This window comes from Bison bison, unplaced genomic scaffold, assembly GCF_000754665.1.
Source record: "Bison bison bison isolate TAMUID 2011002044 unplaced genomic scaffold, Bison_UMD1.0 scf7180017864236, whole genome shotgun sequence".
In the NCBI taxonomy this organism is placed as follows: Eukaryota; Metazoa; Chordata; class Mammalia; order Artiodactyla; family Bovidae; genus Bison; species Bison bison.
Genome location: NW_011494808.1, coordinates 4459074 through 4478064, shown reverse-complemented (window position 1 = coordinate 4478064; position 18991 = coordinate 4459074). Strand labels below are relative to the sequence as shown.

The 18991-nt window shown below is 42.7% G+C and overlaps 1 protein-coding gene across 7 annotated transcripts in view; it reads right to left on the bottom strand.

Moving 5' to 3' along the window:
* PSD3 (pleckstrin and Sec7 domain containing 3) overlaps nt 1-18991 on the bottom strand; it is a 492335-nt gene that overhangs the window by 96325 nt on the left and 377019 nt on the right. For all 7 annotated transcript variants that reach the window (XM_010846409.1, XM_010846403.1, XM_010846406.1 and 4 more), the window contains one exon: nt 6038-6231. In XM_010846409.1, coding sequence (XP_010844711.1) covers nt 6038-6231 — 194 coding nt within the window. The remainder of the gene's footprint in view (nt 1-6037; nt 6232-18991) is intronic.

The following is an 18991-nucleotide window of genomic DNA, read 5'->3' as shown; positions in this document are numbered from 1 at the left end:
AACCATAGCCTTGACTAGACAGGCCTTTGTTGGCAAAGTAATGTCTCTGCTTTTTAGTACGCTGTTTGGGTTGGTCATAACTTTCCTTCCAAGGAGTAAGTGTCTTTTAATTTCATGGCTGCAGTCACCATCTGCAGTGATTTTGGAGGCCAGAAAAATGAAGTCAGCCACTGTTTCCCTATCTAGCTGCCATGAAGTGATGGGACCAGATGTCATGATCTTAGTTTTCTGAATGTTGAGCTTTAAGCCAACTTTTTCACTCCTCTCTTTCACTTTCATTGAGAGGCTCTTTAGTTCTTCTTCACTTTTTGCCATAAGGGTGGTATCATCTGCATATCTGAGGTTATTGATATTTGTCCCAGCAATCTTGATTTCAGCTTGTGCTTCACCCAGTCCAGCATTTCTCATGATGTACTCCGCATATAAGTTAAATAAGCAAGATGACAATATACAGCCTTGACATACTCCTTTCCTGATTTGGAACCAGTCTGTTGTTCCACAGTTCTACTGTTGCTTCTTGATAAACTTTAGTGTATATAAAATTATCACTAGGCTTTCTTGATGGCTCAGCTGGTAAAAGAATCTGCCTGCAATGTAGGAGACCTGGGTTCAGTCCCTGCATTGGGAAGATTCCCTAGAGAAGGGAATGGCTACCTACTCCAGTATTTTGGCTTAGAGAATTCCATGGACAGAGGAGCCTGGGGCTGCAAAGAATGGGACACGACTGATTATCTAATTATCATTAGAAATTATGCACTTTCCTATACTGAAAATGTTGAATAATCTTGTCCATACTAACATGATCTTAAAATCCATGAAAAATTGAATTGGGAATATCTAGGAAGAGCCTGGGAGAAGGCAATGGCACCCCACTCCAGTGTTCTTGCCTGGAGAATCCCAGGGACGGCAGAGCCTGGTGGGCTGCCGTCTATGGGGTTGCACAGAGTCGGACACGACTAAAGCGACTTAGCAGCAGCAGCAGCAGCAGCAGGAAGAGCCTGAGGATTACAGCCTGAAACTTCAAGGCTCCTCCCACAACCCCTCTCTCAGAGGCAGAAGTCAAGAGCCCTGAGTGATAACGCAAGCATAGGAGTGAAGTCTGGAGACTGGGTCCAATCGGCCCCATCTTACCTGAGCCATCTGTTTTCCCACCTATTTTGGGTTCTGAGGTAGGATCAGAAACAGAGACTGAAGCAGAGGCAGGTAACAGGCGGAACATCTTATGTTGCTAAAAAGAAAAAGCCTATGACATTTAAAACTTCCCTAACCAACCAGAAGTTCTCAAAGGAGATAACTAAGACTTTGAAGCAGTCATTTGAAAGAATCCAAGGTCAGATCCACCTGCTGATGTCAGAGAGCCTCTCAGAGAGGCTGGGGCAGCTGCAGCCCTCCTTGGGACACGCAGGAGCCAGCCATTGCGGAAGCTCACTCTACCTCAGGACACGGGCTGGCAAGCACCCTGTGGGTCCTCCCCTTGACTGACGATCCTCTGGACCCAGCCACATCTCCACCCACCAACCTGAAGGAACCAGAAACTCAGGCCATGCAGCTAACTAGGTGGGGACACAGTCCCACCCACCAGAAGGCTGCCTTAAGACCTCCCCAAGCCCACGGCTGGCCCTGAACACGCCCTGTCCACCAGAGGTTCCAGGACCTGGCCGCACACACAAGCACCCAGGACCCAGGCCTGGGAGCTCCAGGGCCCTGCAGCCACAGACCCCAGGACCCAGCTCCACACAGAGTGAGCAGGCGCCAGCCCCAGAGTCTCCTGGGCCTTGGCCCCATTCCCCAGGAGCCTGCTCTCACCTTGGGACCAGCATCACCCACCAGCAGGCAGAGACACACCCAAGGAAAACTGTAGCCTTGAAGCCTGAAGACTGAGCCCACCCACAAGCTGGGCCCTGGCCTGCCTACCTTCAGGCCAACGCCAGCTCTGAGAGACACTGGGTCCCTTAGCCAGCTGCCCCAGGATCCAGGTCCATGCAACAGAGGTACAACTGCAGTGCTGGCACCCCCAGATCCTGCAGTTAGACCCCAGGACCTGGCTCTGCCCGTCACTGGGCAGCATCAACCCTGGGGCTCACCAGGAGTGAGGCAGCCAGCCACCCTGTGACTCAGGCACACCAACCAGTGACCAGCAACGTCTACACAAGGAGGGCCTGGCAAGCAACCAGACCAGGGGCCAGCCATGCCTGCGAGATCATCCACTGTAGTCAGCCCACCACAAGGGGAGGACCCACAAAGTCATCTTAGGAGGCACCCCTAGAGCACAGAGCCCTGAGTGCTGCTGGGCTTCGCAGGAAGTCCCTGCCAAAGGTCATTCTCCAAGGTCAGGAAATGTAACCAAGTTACCAGATACACAGAAATGAAACCAGCGAATAAGGCACAAAGAGATGACAGGAGAACGTGTTCCAAATATAGGAACAAGTAGAAACCCTAGAAGAAGAACTATGTGGAGATATGCAATTTAACTGAGAAAATGTTCAAGGTACCAATTGGAAAGATGACCAAAGAACTCGGGAGAAGAAGGAACAAACAGAGGGAGAAGTTAGGGCTTTTTAACAAAGAGTTAGAAAATACAAACAACAACTAAACAAATGAAGAATACAATAACTGAAATGGAAAAATACACTAAAGGAATCGGCAGTAGATGAAATGATACAGAGGAATGGATCAGTGAACTAGAAGACAGAGTAGTGGAAATCACTGCTGCTGAGCAGAACAAAGAATAAAAAGAAAGAGGACAGTTTAAGAGATCTCTGGGGGCAACATCAAGTGCACCAGCATTCTCAGTGTAGGGGCACCAGAAGGAGAAGAGAGAATGTGGAAGGCAACATACTTGAAGACATAATAGCTGAAAACTTCCCTACCCTGGGGAAAGAAACAGACTTCTTGGTTGAAAATCCACAGTCTGAAACAGGATCAACCCAAAGGGGACACTGATACACTGCAATTAAAATGGCAAAAATTAAAACTAAAGACAGAATATGAAAAGCATCAAGGCAAAAGCAACGAGTTACTTACAAAGGAGCTCCTATAAGGTTATCAGCTAACTTTTCAGCCAAGGTAAGTGTCCATCAACTGATAAATGAATAAAGAAGATGTGAGACACACACACACACACACACACACACCACGTACACAATGGAATATTACTCAGATATGAAAAAGAATGCAATTCTGCCATTTGCAACAATATGAATGGATCTGGAGAGTATTATGGCTAGTGAAATAAGGCAGACAGAGAAAGATAAATACTGTGTTTCACCACTTATTCATGGAATCTAAAAAAAACAAATGAGTGAATATTACAAAAATGAAACAGACTTACAGATATATAGTACAAACCAGTGTTTACCATGGGGAGACGGATGGGGGAGGAGCAATATAAGGGTGGGAAATTAAGGGGTAAAAACTACTACATATAAAGTAAATATAAGCTGCAAGGATACATTGTATAGCATGGGGAATTCCAGCCAATATTTTATAACAACTGTAACTGGAGTATAACCTATAAAATTCTTGAATCACTATGTTATACACCTGAAGATAATATTATAAATCAATTATACCTCAATAAGAAAAGAATAAATATGATACACAAAATTGTCAGGAGCCAGCACGGGAGTTCCCACCCATGACAAGGTCATGTTGGAGAGCCCTGACAGGCAATGCGAGTCAGGGCTCGAGGACCGCCCTGGATCTGCCTGAGCATCTACCCCAAAACCAGAACCTGTCTGTTTTACTATTTTATGACTTTTACCAACTCTTCTGACATTAACGGGGGGCTATCCCCGACCGCCTTTCTCTGAAGGAAATCAACTTAGAGCTCTAGTTAATTAGCCTCCTGGGCATAATAAGAGTGTTTTAATCTAAACCCCTCAGATGGCTCTCTAACTTGTCTGACAGGTTTACCCGGACTCTTACAGCTACGCATACGATTGTTTACAGTCTCCCAACTGCGAGAGGCACGGGGAGCTTAAGATATTCAAACAGTATAGAGCCTCTCGGAGAGTTAGAAATTGTTAGACTAGAACTAGTAGAGGATTTCATTGTTGGGCCAGTGCTTGCTGCCAAGTTTCCAGATCCCCTGTATTGTGTCCTTGGGAGTATACTAATTAATATAGTTGGTATATAGAAAAAATAAGTAGTGGCCTTGGTGCTAACAACTTTAGACCCTCAAGGTAATAAATTCCTTCCTTGTTGTAAACCCACTGCACCTCTGTCCTACAGGAATGCAACTTTATCTAACACCTTCGGAGGATGGCGCCAAACTTTAAAATAATTATTCTTAGAGAAAATAAGTCTTATGGTTGACAAACCTTTATCAAAGTCATAAAACGTTAACAGGCCTTCTGGCCAGAAGATGATGTAAATCACCTGAACCATTTGTATACGATAAGTTTGCAGAAAAGAAAAGCATGGTCTCAATAGGGATCAAAGACTGCTGACTTTGTATGATTTTACACCCCCTATTATCCTCTATGCACAACTTAAGGTATATAAGCTCCCTTTGAAAATAAAGCTACGGGCCTTGCTCAAAGCTTGGTCTCCCCGTGTCATTCTTTTTTGCTTCTTTTTCTCTCCTTTTTTTTTCTGTTCTTCTTTCAGGGTGACCGACTTGGAGCGTTGGGGCTCTCTGAGACCACTTACTTGCCTGGGCTTCTAAGACCCACTTGAGAAGGTGCCTAAGGTGGGGCACCTTCCGCTATTCGAGAGGGCGCCTGCGGCCTCTGTGGTCAGTGCAAACCTGGTGCACAGGTTTTATTAGTTTCCCACGTAAACCAGTCAGGTCAAACCTTTGTGTCTTTTTATCTATCCTTTTTGCCAATGCTGTCCTCCCGAGGGAACCCCTGGACCCAACTGGGGCTGGACCCCAATACAAAATAATAAAGAGAAAGAAATGAAAGAAATGCCCCAGAGACAATTCTTCATCTTCAGGTGTTTCCTTGCCCCTTTTTCCTAAGCTGTTAGACTGAAGTTTCACTTGCAACTGGCTTTTGGACACAGTGTTGTTAGAGAAGATGAAGTAGCCTGGTGGGCTAGTGCGCAGGGTGCCTAGAAAAGGTGGTGGGGCAGTCCTACAGAACTTGGGGAGCATCACGAGCCAGCGTCAAAGCCACACTATCACAACGTTTCTCTTGACTGCACCCTGGCAGAACATGCTAGAATATGCTAACACATGAAGGAAAATATGCACAGCGCAGATGGAAGTGGCAGGACCGTGCATCCCAGCACTGCAAGCCTGCGTCTGCAGGAGCAGCCTAATGCTGAGCATCCGCAGCAGCTGCCTCAGTCTACCCACTGTAAGCCTGCGTCTGCAGGGGCAGACTAATGCTGAGCATCCGCAGCAGCCACCTCAGTCTACCCACTGTACTGCCTGCAGGCAGCTGCCACTTCAACCTCTGCAAAGGCCGTTCTAGACACAGACATACTCCATTCCACCTGGACCCCAGCATCACACGTCAGCGGACAGTCCTGTCACATGGGCCTCCTTCCGTCTTCCAGGGTGAAGCACGCATGTTGCCCACACACACCTGTCCCTCCTCCAGAGACGGCCCTGCTCTGCGTGTGTGCCTGGATCACAATTCTGTCCCTCCCTGCTTTGTTTCCAGGGCCTCACGCTATTTACTATTCTATGTGTTATAAGTTGAACCCTTCCTTCAACCACCAGAAATGGAAACTCCATGAAGATACGCCCTTGTCCTTTCTATATACTTCTATATTTTTGATGCCTAGCGCATGGCAGGTACTCAAAGTCATTTGTTGAAGGCAGGAATAAACAGATGAATAAGAGGTTAGAAATGAATAATCTGTGAGTCTTCTGATTCTTAAGTTCTAAAGTTCTATTTACAGAAGATCAAGTACATAAAGGATTTATGATTTAGGGTTAGAGGTTTTATCAAATTTCAATAATATTTATCTAAATAAATATCATTTTTCTTTATTCCTTTGCTTCAGATAAATTCACTTTAATTTTGAGCTTATCTTAAAGACGAAATAAATGAGACAGGAAATGTCAACAAATGATGCTTACTCTTCTTTCCATCCATATCTGCATGGATTTTCCGAGCCAAGAACCCGCTTTTGTACACAGCGGCATTGGGGTCGTGAGGAATGTCCAGGAATGGGTTGGTGGTGCTCCCAATGCGGCTGATGCTCTTTGGATGTGTTCCATTAGCCTTCTCATCGGCACCTTCGGACAGAGACTTTTTTTTCTCTTCATCGTCTCTAAAAGGATAGAACAAAGATGGAACACAAGGGTTGAGTAACACAATATTCAATGAACAGTTATCTGGTGTAAGAAATGATCATACTTTCGAATGGCCTGTAAGTCCTGATGACAAGGACCACGATAAGGACAGCTGCGGTTCCCTAAACACCTCCTGTGTGTCAGGCATTAGTGAGTGTGGCAGTCTTGGAAGACTGACATTAGTATCCCACACCACAGGTAAGGAAACAGACTCAAAGTTTACATAAACATGCCAAAGCACAGTCCTAGGAATTACAGGAAGAAGCTGAGAGGATATGACTGCAAAGGCTCTAATGCCTCTGGCCTTTCCATCTACTACAGAACCCTCAGGTTTGTCTGCTTTCAAAACAAGTGGAACTTCTCTGGCAGAGATCGTGATTTTGATTTCTGCATGCCCTAGTATAGTGCCAAGCATACAGAATACGATAGGTAGAGACTAAGTCCAGTAAACAATATTAGACTATGTCTGCCAGATAACCAGGCAGTCTCTACTAATAACACCTCAGGTACAGCTGTCGGTGGGTTCGGACGGGGCACCACGCACCGTGCTCTGGCTTTCCCACGCATCCCATCACCAACTGAGGAAGCCGCTAATTGCCCAGCCCTGCCTTCGGAACCCCTGTTCCTTCAAGCAGGGAAGGTTTAACTCTGACATTACAATGTACATTAAGTACGAAGGAGGCGGTCAGAATCAATTAATAAAGAGGGGCAAGAGGAGAAGAAAGTTAACAAGCTCTGATATACTGCTGGAAAACGCATAACCAGAATAGGAGCATTTGTCTTACTTCACCTGTTTCAGTATCCTGAATCACCTCTGGTTTCATTGTTGTTAAGCTTTGAATATTGAATTTTTTTCCTCAACATTTCCACCAAAATATGGAATCTAGAAAAACGGTACTGATAAACCACCTTGCAGGGCAGGAATAGAGAGCGGACTTGCTGGCACAGCAGAGGAAGGAGAGGGCGGGGCGCGCTGACATGCGCACACTAGGGGGAGGCGCCTGCAGCACCGGGAGCTCGGCTCAGGGCTCCGCGGTGACCTGGGGGTGGGGTGGACTGGCGGAGGGAGGCTCAGAGGGAGTGGATGTAAGCATAGCTGACTCACGCTGTTAGACCGCAGAAATCAGCACACTATGATAAGGAACGATCCTCCAATTACAAATAAAAACTAATGATAAGAAATTCAACCAAAATATATTGAAAATAAACCACAAGCTTAATAATCACCAAAACTGCTTGTTTGGTTATCAGAGAAAAACAGTGTTTTTTTCCTCCACTGGTATTTTATAAATAATTGTGAAATATATGAAAATAACACTGGACTCAGGTAACTGTATTTTACTTTTAATTTAACTTCTATTAATAGACAGTTTTGGGTTTGCAAAAGTACAGAGTTCCCTTATGCTCATCAACAAGTTACCGCAGTTGTGAATACTTTTTTTTTTGGTTTTGGTCACACCACACAGCAGCGGGGATCTTAGTTCCCTTACCAGAGATGGAACCTAGGCCCTCTGCAGTGGGAGCATGGAGTCCTAACCACTGGACCCCCACGGAATTCCCCCCAGTGTTAACACCTTACAGAACCAAAATAAAACTGTCAGAATGAAGAAGCTAATAATGCAATACTAAGAAGTGAACTTCAGACTTCATTCAGATTTCACCTTTTTTTTCCACTAATGTTTTTTTTGTTTCCAGGATCCTACCCGTGACCCCACAGTGCATTTGGCTGTCATGAGTCCTTTGTCGCCTCCAACAGTGACGATTCTTAGGCTTTCCCTTGTCCTTCATGATCTAGACACTTGGAAGAGTACTAGTCGGTGGTTCTGTATGTTTGTTTGATGTCTTCTCAGTGTTCTTGCCTGGAGAATCCCAGGGACAGGGGAGCCTGGTGGGCTGCAGTCCATGGGGTCGCACAGAGTCGGACACGACTGAAGCGACTTAGCAGCAGCAGCATGATTAGACCAGGGCTATACACTCTTGAGAAGGATGTCATGGGTGATGCCCTCTCAGCCCACCACGTCAGGAGGAAGGTGTTTTATCGTTAGGGGGATGAACCTGGATTACTTGTTTAAGGTGGTTGGGGCAAGTTTCTGTCTGTGGAGTTACTGTTTTCCTTTGTAAATGATTTGTGGGAGATCCCTTGTGACTATGAACACATCCTGTTTCTCCTGAAGCTTCTGACCACTAATTTTAGCAGTCATCTGTGGGTCTTGCCTATGACAATAACATTGAAGTGATCTAATGGTGATTTTCTTTTATTTCCCTAATTTCTTCTTCATTACTAACTGGAATTCTTATTTGAGTATGGACACGTAGGTATTTATTTTATTCTTTGGATTATAGTCAAATACCACAATTACTCTTTTATTCAAATTTTTCCAGCTTTGCTCATTGGATGGCCTACAAAATAGGCTTCTGTGTCCTAGCAACATCTCATCGTTTTTCCTTTCTGTTTTGTAAGTACATCCTTTCTTTCAGATACCACAAGATGCTACCTCCAAGCTCATCTTGTATTTTCCTTGTCCCAGTCCTGGAAGAAACCACTCTCCAAGGAGTCCAGTCCTATTTACTGGAGATTGGCACTCAGAAACCAAGTCTAGGCGCTAGGCATGCTCACTGCCTCCAAGCCCTCTCAACAGAAACACCTAGGGAAATGTGTGTGTAATATATATACACATACATATATATATAAATATATAAAACATATATATATACATTCATCCAGCCATCTATCCCTCCCTCCCTCCCTTTCATGAGTTCATATGAATACATAGTGATATCTCCAACACAAGACAAAATTCATTCCAGCCTTTGCCCTTTGCTTACCTGTACTTCTTCAACAGTGAGAAACCTGGCTCTCTTATCTATAATATACTTATTTATATGTTCAACCCTAATAAATATATATAACAATGCTTACACAAGTCATTTGGAAAACAAACTAATTTGGTATGGTCTGAACTATATCTTGCATTCCCCATACTGTGGCTGATAGTTAAGAAATGAACAGACACAAAACCTACGGCTCCTTGAGATGCACAGCTCGGTGGAAATGCACAACACGTCCTGTATCCACCATCACAGGACCAGACAGAACGGTTCGGTCACCCCCCAATTCCCTCTGCTACCTTCTTTTAGGCAATTCCTCTCCCTGACCAGCTCCTGGAACTACCAGTCTCTCTTCCTTTCCAACAATTTTGGCATTCTTTAAATGTCACACAAATCGTTTATTTTACTTGGCAAAACATATTTAATACTCATCCATACTGTTGCGAGAATCAATAGTCTGTTCCCATTTATTGCTGAGTACTATCTTATTTTCTAGACATACAGTTTATTTATGCATTTACTTTCCCTTACCCCACACCTCCAGCTTTGCTGAGGTAAAACTGATTTATTTACTTAGTTTTATATTTATTATTTTATTTCTGACTGACTGGGTCTTTGGTGCTGCAGGTGGGCTTTCTTGAGTTGTGGTGAGTGGGGGCTACTCAGTAGTTGGGGTGCAAGGGGTCCTCATTGCAGTGGTCTCTCTTGTGGCAGAGCAGGGGCTCTGGGGTGCGTGGGCTTCAGCAATTGTAGCACGGAGGCTCAGTTGCCCCACAGCACTTGGGAATCTTTCCGGACCAAGGATCGAACTGGTGTACCTTGCTTTGCAAGGCAGATTCTTAACCACTGTAAGACCAGGGAAGCACCTAATTTACTAAGGTATTTTAAGTATACAACCTAAACATTTGATATACACATACATTGTAAAAGATTCCCCAATATTGAACTAACAAGTTCAATACGTCACATATTTACAGATGTATTTATTTTTGGTAAGAAATTTAAGTATATCTCTCAGTAAATTTCAGTTACACAATGCACTGTTACCAACTGTGGTCACCAGGCTTTATATTATTTCCTCAGAATTTACTAACCTTTCAGCATCAAGTTTGTACCCTTCTGAACAATCTCTCCTCATTTCCCCAACCCCATAGGCCCTGGAAACCACTTTTCTACTCTGTTTCCATTTAGTTGTCTGAAGCTTGTGACCCTGTGGACTGTAGCCTTCCAGGCTCCTCTGTCCACGGGATTCTCCAGGCAAGAATACTGGAGTGGGTTGCCGTTTCCTTCTCCAGGGGATCTTCCCGACCAGGAATCAAATCTGGGTTTCCTGCATAGCAGGCAGATTCTTTACTGACTGAACTATGAGGCAAGCCCTCTGTTTCTGTAAGTTAAACTTAACTTTAAAACTGTTAACAAAACTTTAAAACTAAAGAGCCTCTTGATGAAAGTGAAAGAGGAGAGTGAAAAAGTTGGCTTAAAACTCAAGATTCAGAAAACTAAGATCATGGTATCTGGTCCTATCACTTTATGGCAAATAGATGGGAAAGAGTGGAAACGGTGACAGACTTTATTTTGGGGGGCTCCAAAATCACTGCAGATGGTGGCACAGCCATGAAATTAAAAGACGCTTGCTCCTTGGAAGAAAAGTTATTACCAACCTGGACAGCATATTAAAAAGCAGAGACATTACTTTGCCAACAAAGGTCCATCTAGTCAAAGCTATGCTTTTTCCAGTAGTCATGTATGGGTGTGAGAGTTGGACTATAAAGAAAGCTGAGTGCCAAAGAATTGATGCTTTTAAACTGTGGTGTTGGAAAAGACTCTTGAGAGTCCCTTGGACTGCAAGGAGATCCAACCAGTCCAGCCTAAAGGAAATCAGTCCTGATTATTCATTGGAAGGACTGATGCTGAAGCTGAAACTCCAATACTTTGGCCACCTGATGTGAAGGGCTGACTCATTGGAAACGACCCTGATGCTGGGAATGATTGAAGGTGGGAGGAGAAGGGGACGACAGAGGACGAGATGGTTGATGGCCATCAATGACTCAATGGACATGAGTTTGAGTAAACTCCAGGAGTTGGTGATGGACAGGGAGGCCTGGCGTGCTGCAGACCATGGCGTCGCAAAGAGTTGGACACGACTGAGCGACTAAACTGAACTGAAACTTTAAAAACAACTCTAGATATAAGTGATTCCCTATGGTATTTACCTTTCTATTTCACTTAGCATAATGCCCTCCAGTTCATCCAGGTTGTCCAAAATGACAGAACTTCTTTCTTATTTTAGGGCTACATAGTATACTGAGCGACTGCACTTTCACTTTTCACTTCCATGCATTGGAGAAGGAAATGGCAACCCACTCCAGTGTTCTTGCCTGGAGAATCCCAGGAACGGGGGAGCCTGGTGGGCTGCTGTCTATGGGGCTGCGTAGAGTCAGACACGACTGAAGCGACTTAGCAGCAGCAGCAGTATATCTCTCTCTTGGTGTATGATATCTTTATCCATTCATTCATAGATGGACATTTGGTTGTTTTCATATTTGGCTATTGTAAATGATGCTGCTCTAAACATGGGAGTACAGAAACCTCAGAAATAATTTCTTTATTTTGGCTATTTATCTAAAAGTAGGATTGCTGGAACATATGGTAGTTGTATTTTTAACTTTTTCAGGAACATCTGTAATCCCTTCCACAGTGGCCGTGCCAGTTTACACTGCCACCAGTAGTGCTTTTGTGGGTCCTCTTTTTGTAACAGACTTGCCAGCGTTTGTTACCTCTTCTCTTTTTGATGACAGACATCCTAACAGGCAGTATCTTGTGTGGTTTTGATGCATTTCCACGGTAAGTGATGCTGAGCACCTTTACATACACCTGTCAACTTCTTTCACATCTCTTTGGAAAAAAATGTCTACTTAGGTCCTTTCCAAACTTTGAGTTATTTGATTTTATGCTAATGAATTACAGAAACTCATTGTATACTGTGGAATAATTAACCAATTGTCAGATACAAGATTTGCAAAAAATGTTCTTATTCCATAGGCTGCCTTTTCATTTTGTCGATGGTTTCATGTCATGCAGAGCTTTTTAGTCTGACGCAGCCCCACTTGTCTATTTTTGCTTGCTGCCAAATTAAAAAAAAAAAATCGGTCAAGACCAATGTCAAGGAGTTTAATGGTTTCAGGTCTTATATTCAAGGCTTTCATCCATTTTGAGTTGATTTTTGTGTTTGGTGTAAGATGAAGCCCAGTTTCATTCTTTTGCATGTAGATATCCATTTTCCTAACACTACTGAAGGGACAACCCTTTCTCCACTGTAATGTTTAACTACCTTGTGAGTTAAGCTCTGGGTTATTGGGTTCCACTGACCTATGTGTCTGTTTCTATGTCAGTACCATACTGTTTTGATTGTTTTATAGTTTGAAACCAGGAATTTGTGATGTATCCAACTTTGTTCTTTTCCTCAAGACTGCTTTGGCTATTTGGGGGTCTTCTGTGGTTCCATACAAATTTTCAGTTCAGTTCAGTTCAGTCGCTCAGTAGTGTCTGACTCTTTGCGACCCCATGAATTGCAGCACGCCAGGCCTCCCTGTCCATCACAAACTCCCGGAGTTCACTCAAACTCATGTGCATCGAGTTGGTGATGCCATCCAGCCATCTAATCCTCTGTCGTCCCCTTCTCCTCCTGCCCCCAATCCCTCCCAGCATCAGAGTCTTTTCCAATGAGTCAACTCTTCGCATGAGGTGGCCAAAGTATTGGAGTTTCAGCTTCAGCATCAGTCCTTCCAAAGAACACCCAGGACTGATCTCCTTTAGAATGGACTGGTTGGATCTCCTTGCAGTCCAAGGGACTCTCAAGAGACTTTTCCAACACCACAGTTCAAAAGCATCAATTCTTCAGCACTCAGCTTTCTTTATAGTCCAACTCTCACACCCATACATGACTACTGGAAAAAGCATAGCTTTGACTAGATGGACCTTTGTTGGGAAAGTAATGTCTCTGCTTTTAGCTTTGTTCTATTCCTGTGAAAAATGCCATTGGGATTTTGATAAGGATTGCACTGAATCTTTAGATTGTTTTGAGTATTATGAACATTTAACAATATTAATCATTCAAATCCATTAGCACAGAACACTTTTGATTTGTGTCGTCTTCAGTTTCTTTTATCAATGCCTTATAGATTTCAGTGTATACACCTTTAACTTGCTGGGTCAAATTTATCCCTAAGCATTTCATTGTTTTTGATGCTACTGTAAAAATGACTGTTTTCTTAATGTATATTTCTGATAGTTTACTGTGGGTATATAGAAATGTGACTGATTTTTGTATATTGATTTTATATTATTCACTTAATTTATTAATTCTAATAGTTTTTGGTAGACTGTTGGGTTTTCTGTATATATTACGTTGTCACCTATAAATGAAGACAACTTCACTCTTTGCTTTTCAATATGAATGCCTTTTATTTTTCTCTCCTAATTGCCATGGTATCCTTATCTTCTTCCTGATTTTAGAAGAAATATTTTTCAAGGTTAAGCATGATGTTTACTGTGGGCTGGTCACACATGGCCTTTATTATGTTATGTATGTTCCCTCTATACTCAGTTTTTTGAGAGTCTTTATTAGAAATGTCTTTCTTGGTGGCTCAGACAGTAAAGAATCTCCCTGAAATGGAGACCCAGGTTCCCCTGGATCAGGAAGATTCCTTGGAGAAGGAAATGGCTACCCCTACTCCAGTACTCTTGCCTGGAGAATTCCATGAACAGAGGAGCCTGGCAGGCTATAGACATGGGATTGCAGAGTCGGACATGACTGAGTGACTAATACACACATACACGTTAGAAACGGATGATGAATTTTGTCAAATGTTTTTTCTGCATCTACTGAGATTATAAGATTTTTATCCTCTGTTTTGTTAATGTGATGAGTCACATCTATAGATTTACAGATTTGACCCATCCTTGCATCCCTGGAATAAATCCTACTTGATCTTGACGTATGCTGCTTGTATTGTGAACTCAGCTTCCTAATATTTTGTCGAGGATTGTTCACATCTGTGTTCATCAGAAATCCTAATCTGTGATTTTCTTTTCTGAAGTGTCCCTGTCTGGTTTTGGTCTCAGGGTGAAGATGGCCTCATAAATGAGTCTGATGGAGATACTGCTCTTCATTTTTTTTCAATAGCTTAAGGATTGGCACTAATTCTTCTTTGAATGTTTGGTAGGATTTATCACTGAAGTCATCTGGTCTTGGACTTTTATTTGTTTTTTTCTTTATTTGATCAGTAATAAAATACCTGTCCAAGTAATTACTAGTAACTGGTCCATTCAGTTTTATGTTTTGTTTTTTCATGACTCACTCTTGGTACATTGTATGTTTCTAGGAATTCATCCTTTTCTTCTACTTTGTCCAATTTGTTGCTGTAATAAAGTCTCTTACGATTCTTTGCATTTCTGTGGAATCAGTTATAATTTCTATTTCACTTCTAATTTATTTGAAGTCCTCTTTATTTCAGTCCATATACAGTGTTTTTTTAAATGTTCTACTGAGGTTTTTGGAGAAGTGGCAACTCACTCCAGTATTCTCGCCTGGAGAATGCCATGGACAGAGGAGCCTGGTGGGCTATGGTCCAGGGGGTCACAAAGAGTCGGACATGATTAAAGTGACTTAGCATGCACACAGTGAGGTTTTTGGATGAAAGTATGATTTTCCTCTCTATATAAACATTAGCCAAAAGAAGTAGTTACACAAATATGGGAGCCATTGGCTACACATGGCTACTTAGAACTTAAAGTGTGGGTAGTCCAAATTGAAATGTACAACGAGTAAAAAAAAGAAAATACACCATATTTCAAAAAGACAGTACAAAAAAGGAAAATATTTCAACAGTTTTTATACCGATTACATATTGACATGAGAATATTCTAGATACACTGGGCTAAATAACTGATTTATAAAATAAACTAGTTTTACCTTTTTTGTTTACTTTTATGATGCAACTACTGGAATTTTTTAAAAATTACTTATGTGGCATGCATCTCATATCTTTTGGAAAGATTGTTGTTAGAGAGGCTTGTATATCCTAAGACACATCAAAGCCAAAAACAAAAACAGAAGAATGATGATTGAGAAATGTTCAACACAGTACTGCTCAGTAAAACCCTGACAGTAAAATGAGGGCTGAAAGTACTCAAGCCCGCAAAACGGGTATTCTTCATATTACAGAAGTTAACGAAAAGACCATGGCACCTTACAGTCGCATTTGCTTCATTCCTTCTCGTGTCACTGCAGGGTTTTATTGCTTTTACAGATATCATAAATCTCAGTGTTTTCCCATAAGGGAGGCTGTTTCCACTGTATTTGGGAGCAGATATAAATTATTCCAATTTACTGATAAAAGAATTCTATAGATTTATCTGCTATCAGCAACACAGCTTTTGCTGTTCTCAAAATAAACTGCGTCTTAAGTCCTGGACTTAACCACCCAGTGGCTCACACATGATTACACAGAGGACGGGATGAAGAATGTGTTAGGCAAGTGAACTCATTTCTACAGAAAACAGCCTACCCGTCTAGGACTTTTCTGTGTACAGTGAACCACTAAGACATACAAATAATTTTGTTAAAATAAGAAGAGACATAGCAGGACTCTCTATCTTACTTTTGAGGTGAATGATTCATATATGAATGTTTTGTACATTTAAATACCCTGGTAGAATATATTCTACTGAGATACCAGACATCTCAACACCTCACAACCTACAAAATTCCCCAATACATCCTTCATTCTGTCCTCTGTGTAATCACGTATGAGCCACCGGGTGGTCTAAGTCCAGGACTTAAGATGCAGTTTAATCTGAGAATAACTAAAACTCTGTTGCTGATAGTAGATAAATCTATTTCTCTGTTCTTTCTAAGATCAGCTGTAAATCATAAAATTTACTGTATCCTATATTACTTATGACTTTAATTTTTAAACAAAAAAGATAGATAAGGAATCATACTAGTCCACCCAAGTCTTATATTTCTCTGGAACAACTGCTTCTTAAAATTGGCAAGAGCTGAACATCATTACACTGACCCAGCCACTGAACAGATTTGAACTACCCCATTTGGCAAGTCTTAGCATAGTGGTGTTTCAGCTGTATCAAAGCTGTTACGCTAGCACCAAACTCAAAAAGTAAGCTATCTTGGAGGGACTTAGTTATATGAAATCTAAAATCTGAATTTAAATATAAATTGGTGGGACTTTAGTGGATGTGGATGTGTGTTTGTGTCTGGGGAAGGGAGGGAGTAATAGCTGAAATGAACAAAAACCTCTAGAGCAGAACTGGAATATTTACTTAACTTGAATTCATTCAGAAACAGTCATGAAGACTATGATATCAGAGCTGGACAATAAAGGTAAGCTCCAGAAATTTTCACCATTCAAACTGAAATTCTAAACTTATTAAATTAGCAATTTCTCATTCCCCCTACCCCAAACACTGGCAGCCACTATTTCACTTTCTGTCTCTATGAATTGAATGACTCTTTCCACCGCATATCAGTGGGAAGCATTTGTCTTTCCATGACAGGCTTATTTCACCTAGTATAATGTCTTCCAGGTCCACTTATGTTATCACAAATGACAGGATTTTCTCATTTTTTTTGTGGCCGCATAACATCCCGTTATATATACTCCACAACTTGATCCACGTATCCAGGATGGATACTAGGCTGTTTCCTTGTCCTGACTATCATAAACAGTGCCGCTTCAAACATGGGAGTGCAAATAGTTTTTGAAGTTATTATTTTCATTTCCTTTGGATATCTTCGCAGCAGTAAAATTGCTGGATTGTATGGTAGCTTTGTTTTAATTTTTTGAGAGACCTCCATACTATTTTCTGTAGTGGCTATACCAGTTTACAATCCCATCAACAGGGCAGAAGGGCTTCCTTTTTTCCACATCCTTGTCAGCATTTATTGTCTCTTACCTTTTCGATGATGGGCATCCCTAATAAGCATGAGGTGATTTCTCATTGTGGTTTTGCATTTCCCTCAGATGATAAAGCGTCTGTCTACAATGTGAGAGACCTGGGTTTGATCCCTGGGTTGGGAAGATTCCCTGGAGTAGGAAATGGCAACCCACTCCAGTACTCTTGCCCTGAAAATCCCATGGACGGAGGAGCTTGGGGCAGGCTACTATCCATGGGGTTGCAAAGAGTTGGACATGACTGAGTGACTTCACTTTCATGATTAGTGATATTGAGCATCTCCTCGTGTACCAGCTGGCCTTTTAAGTACAGTTTCTTTGGGAAAATGTCATGTCAAGTCTTATGCCCATTTGTTAATTGGAATATTTGTTTTTTTGCTATTGGATTGCATGAGTTCTTTATATATTTTGGATATTACCCCTTATCAGAAAATATACAATATTTCCTCTCTCACAGGTTGATTTTTTTTGGGGGGTTACTTTATTTTACTTCTATCTCTTCAGAACAAGTTACTAAATAAAGTGGCTGAATCTCTGTTCTTCACTCTAGCATCTTTGATTTTTAAAATTTATTTTTAATTGAAGTATAGTTGATTTACCTTCTTATACTTGCTTTTTCGCTTTGTTGGTTATTTCTTTTGATGTGAAGAAGCTTTTTGTTTGATGTATTCCCACTTGTTTTTCATTTTGTTGCCTGTCTTTTAGGTGTTATATCTTAAAAATCATTGCCAAGACCCATATCAAGATCTTTTTTTCATGTTTTCTTCTGGGAATTTCATGGTTTTACATTCAAGGTCTTACATTTCAATTTCAGGTCTTACATTCAAGTCTTTAACCCACTTTGACTTAATTTTTGTGAGTGGTATAAGATAGGTATCTAGTTTTATTCTTTTACATGTGAATATCCAATTTCCCCAGCAACACAGATTAGAGAGACTTTTCCCCATTGAGTATTCTTGGGTCCTTCGTAAGGTGTCAGTTGGCCGAATGCGCTTGGCTTACGCGGGGGCCTCAGTCCTGGTCCACTGATCTTTTTGTTTTTATGCCATCACCACACTGTCTTCATCACATTACCTTTATAAGCACAGCTTGAAATCAGGAAGTGTGATGCTGCCTGCCTGGATGGGACCCAGGGTCTGCAAGGCTCCCTGTTTGGGACCCTGAATCAGTCCAGAGTGTGCCCTGACATCCTCGTTAGGTGAACTCACTGGTTTTGCCTTGCAGATGGAGGAAGCCTGGGGCTGCGCTTGGTGTTCAGCACGACTGGAAACAGGGCTGCTGATGGGCAGCTCAGCTTCCTAGGCGCGCTGGGAAGGTTCCCTGGCTGGGTGGATGCAAGCTGCAGGTGGCAAAAAGTGGGGCTATGAATTAGTCCCCCTTCCTGAACTCAGCCAGAAGAGCAGCTCCAAGGCCACTGATGAGGTCTGTGTGTGGTCCTGACTCCAGCTGACCTGTGGCTCAAGTTCCCTGGCCAGACAGCTTTGGCTCTAGAGGCGATCGGCTCTGCTTCCCCTCTTCTCGGCTTGAGCACTGCTGGCTTATGCAACTTCCAGGAGTCCTCAGCAGCCCTTCCTGTCCGATGGGGCTGGGGCCACACTCGGCAACAGGGATGACTATGACTCCGCTCTTCTGTTTGGGCTGGAGTCAACCAGGCTCCAGGGCTGCAGAACTTCCTCATCGGGGACCTTGTTTAGGCAGACCTACACCCTGCTCAATTGCCCTGGTCAGCCCGGGGCCACTGACTTGGGTCAGCAGATGAGCACAGCTGCTGGTTGGGTTAATAATTGGCCATGCAGGTAGGAACGTGGTCTGCCAAGCCCCTCTTCCTCCCCCGTCTCAATCAGACACCCAGGACCGAGCCCCAAGGCTCCCAGGTGATTCCCAAGTGCGAGATCAGAGCAGGGACTCCTACAAAGACACGCACAGTGCCGAG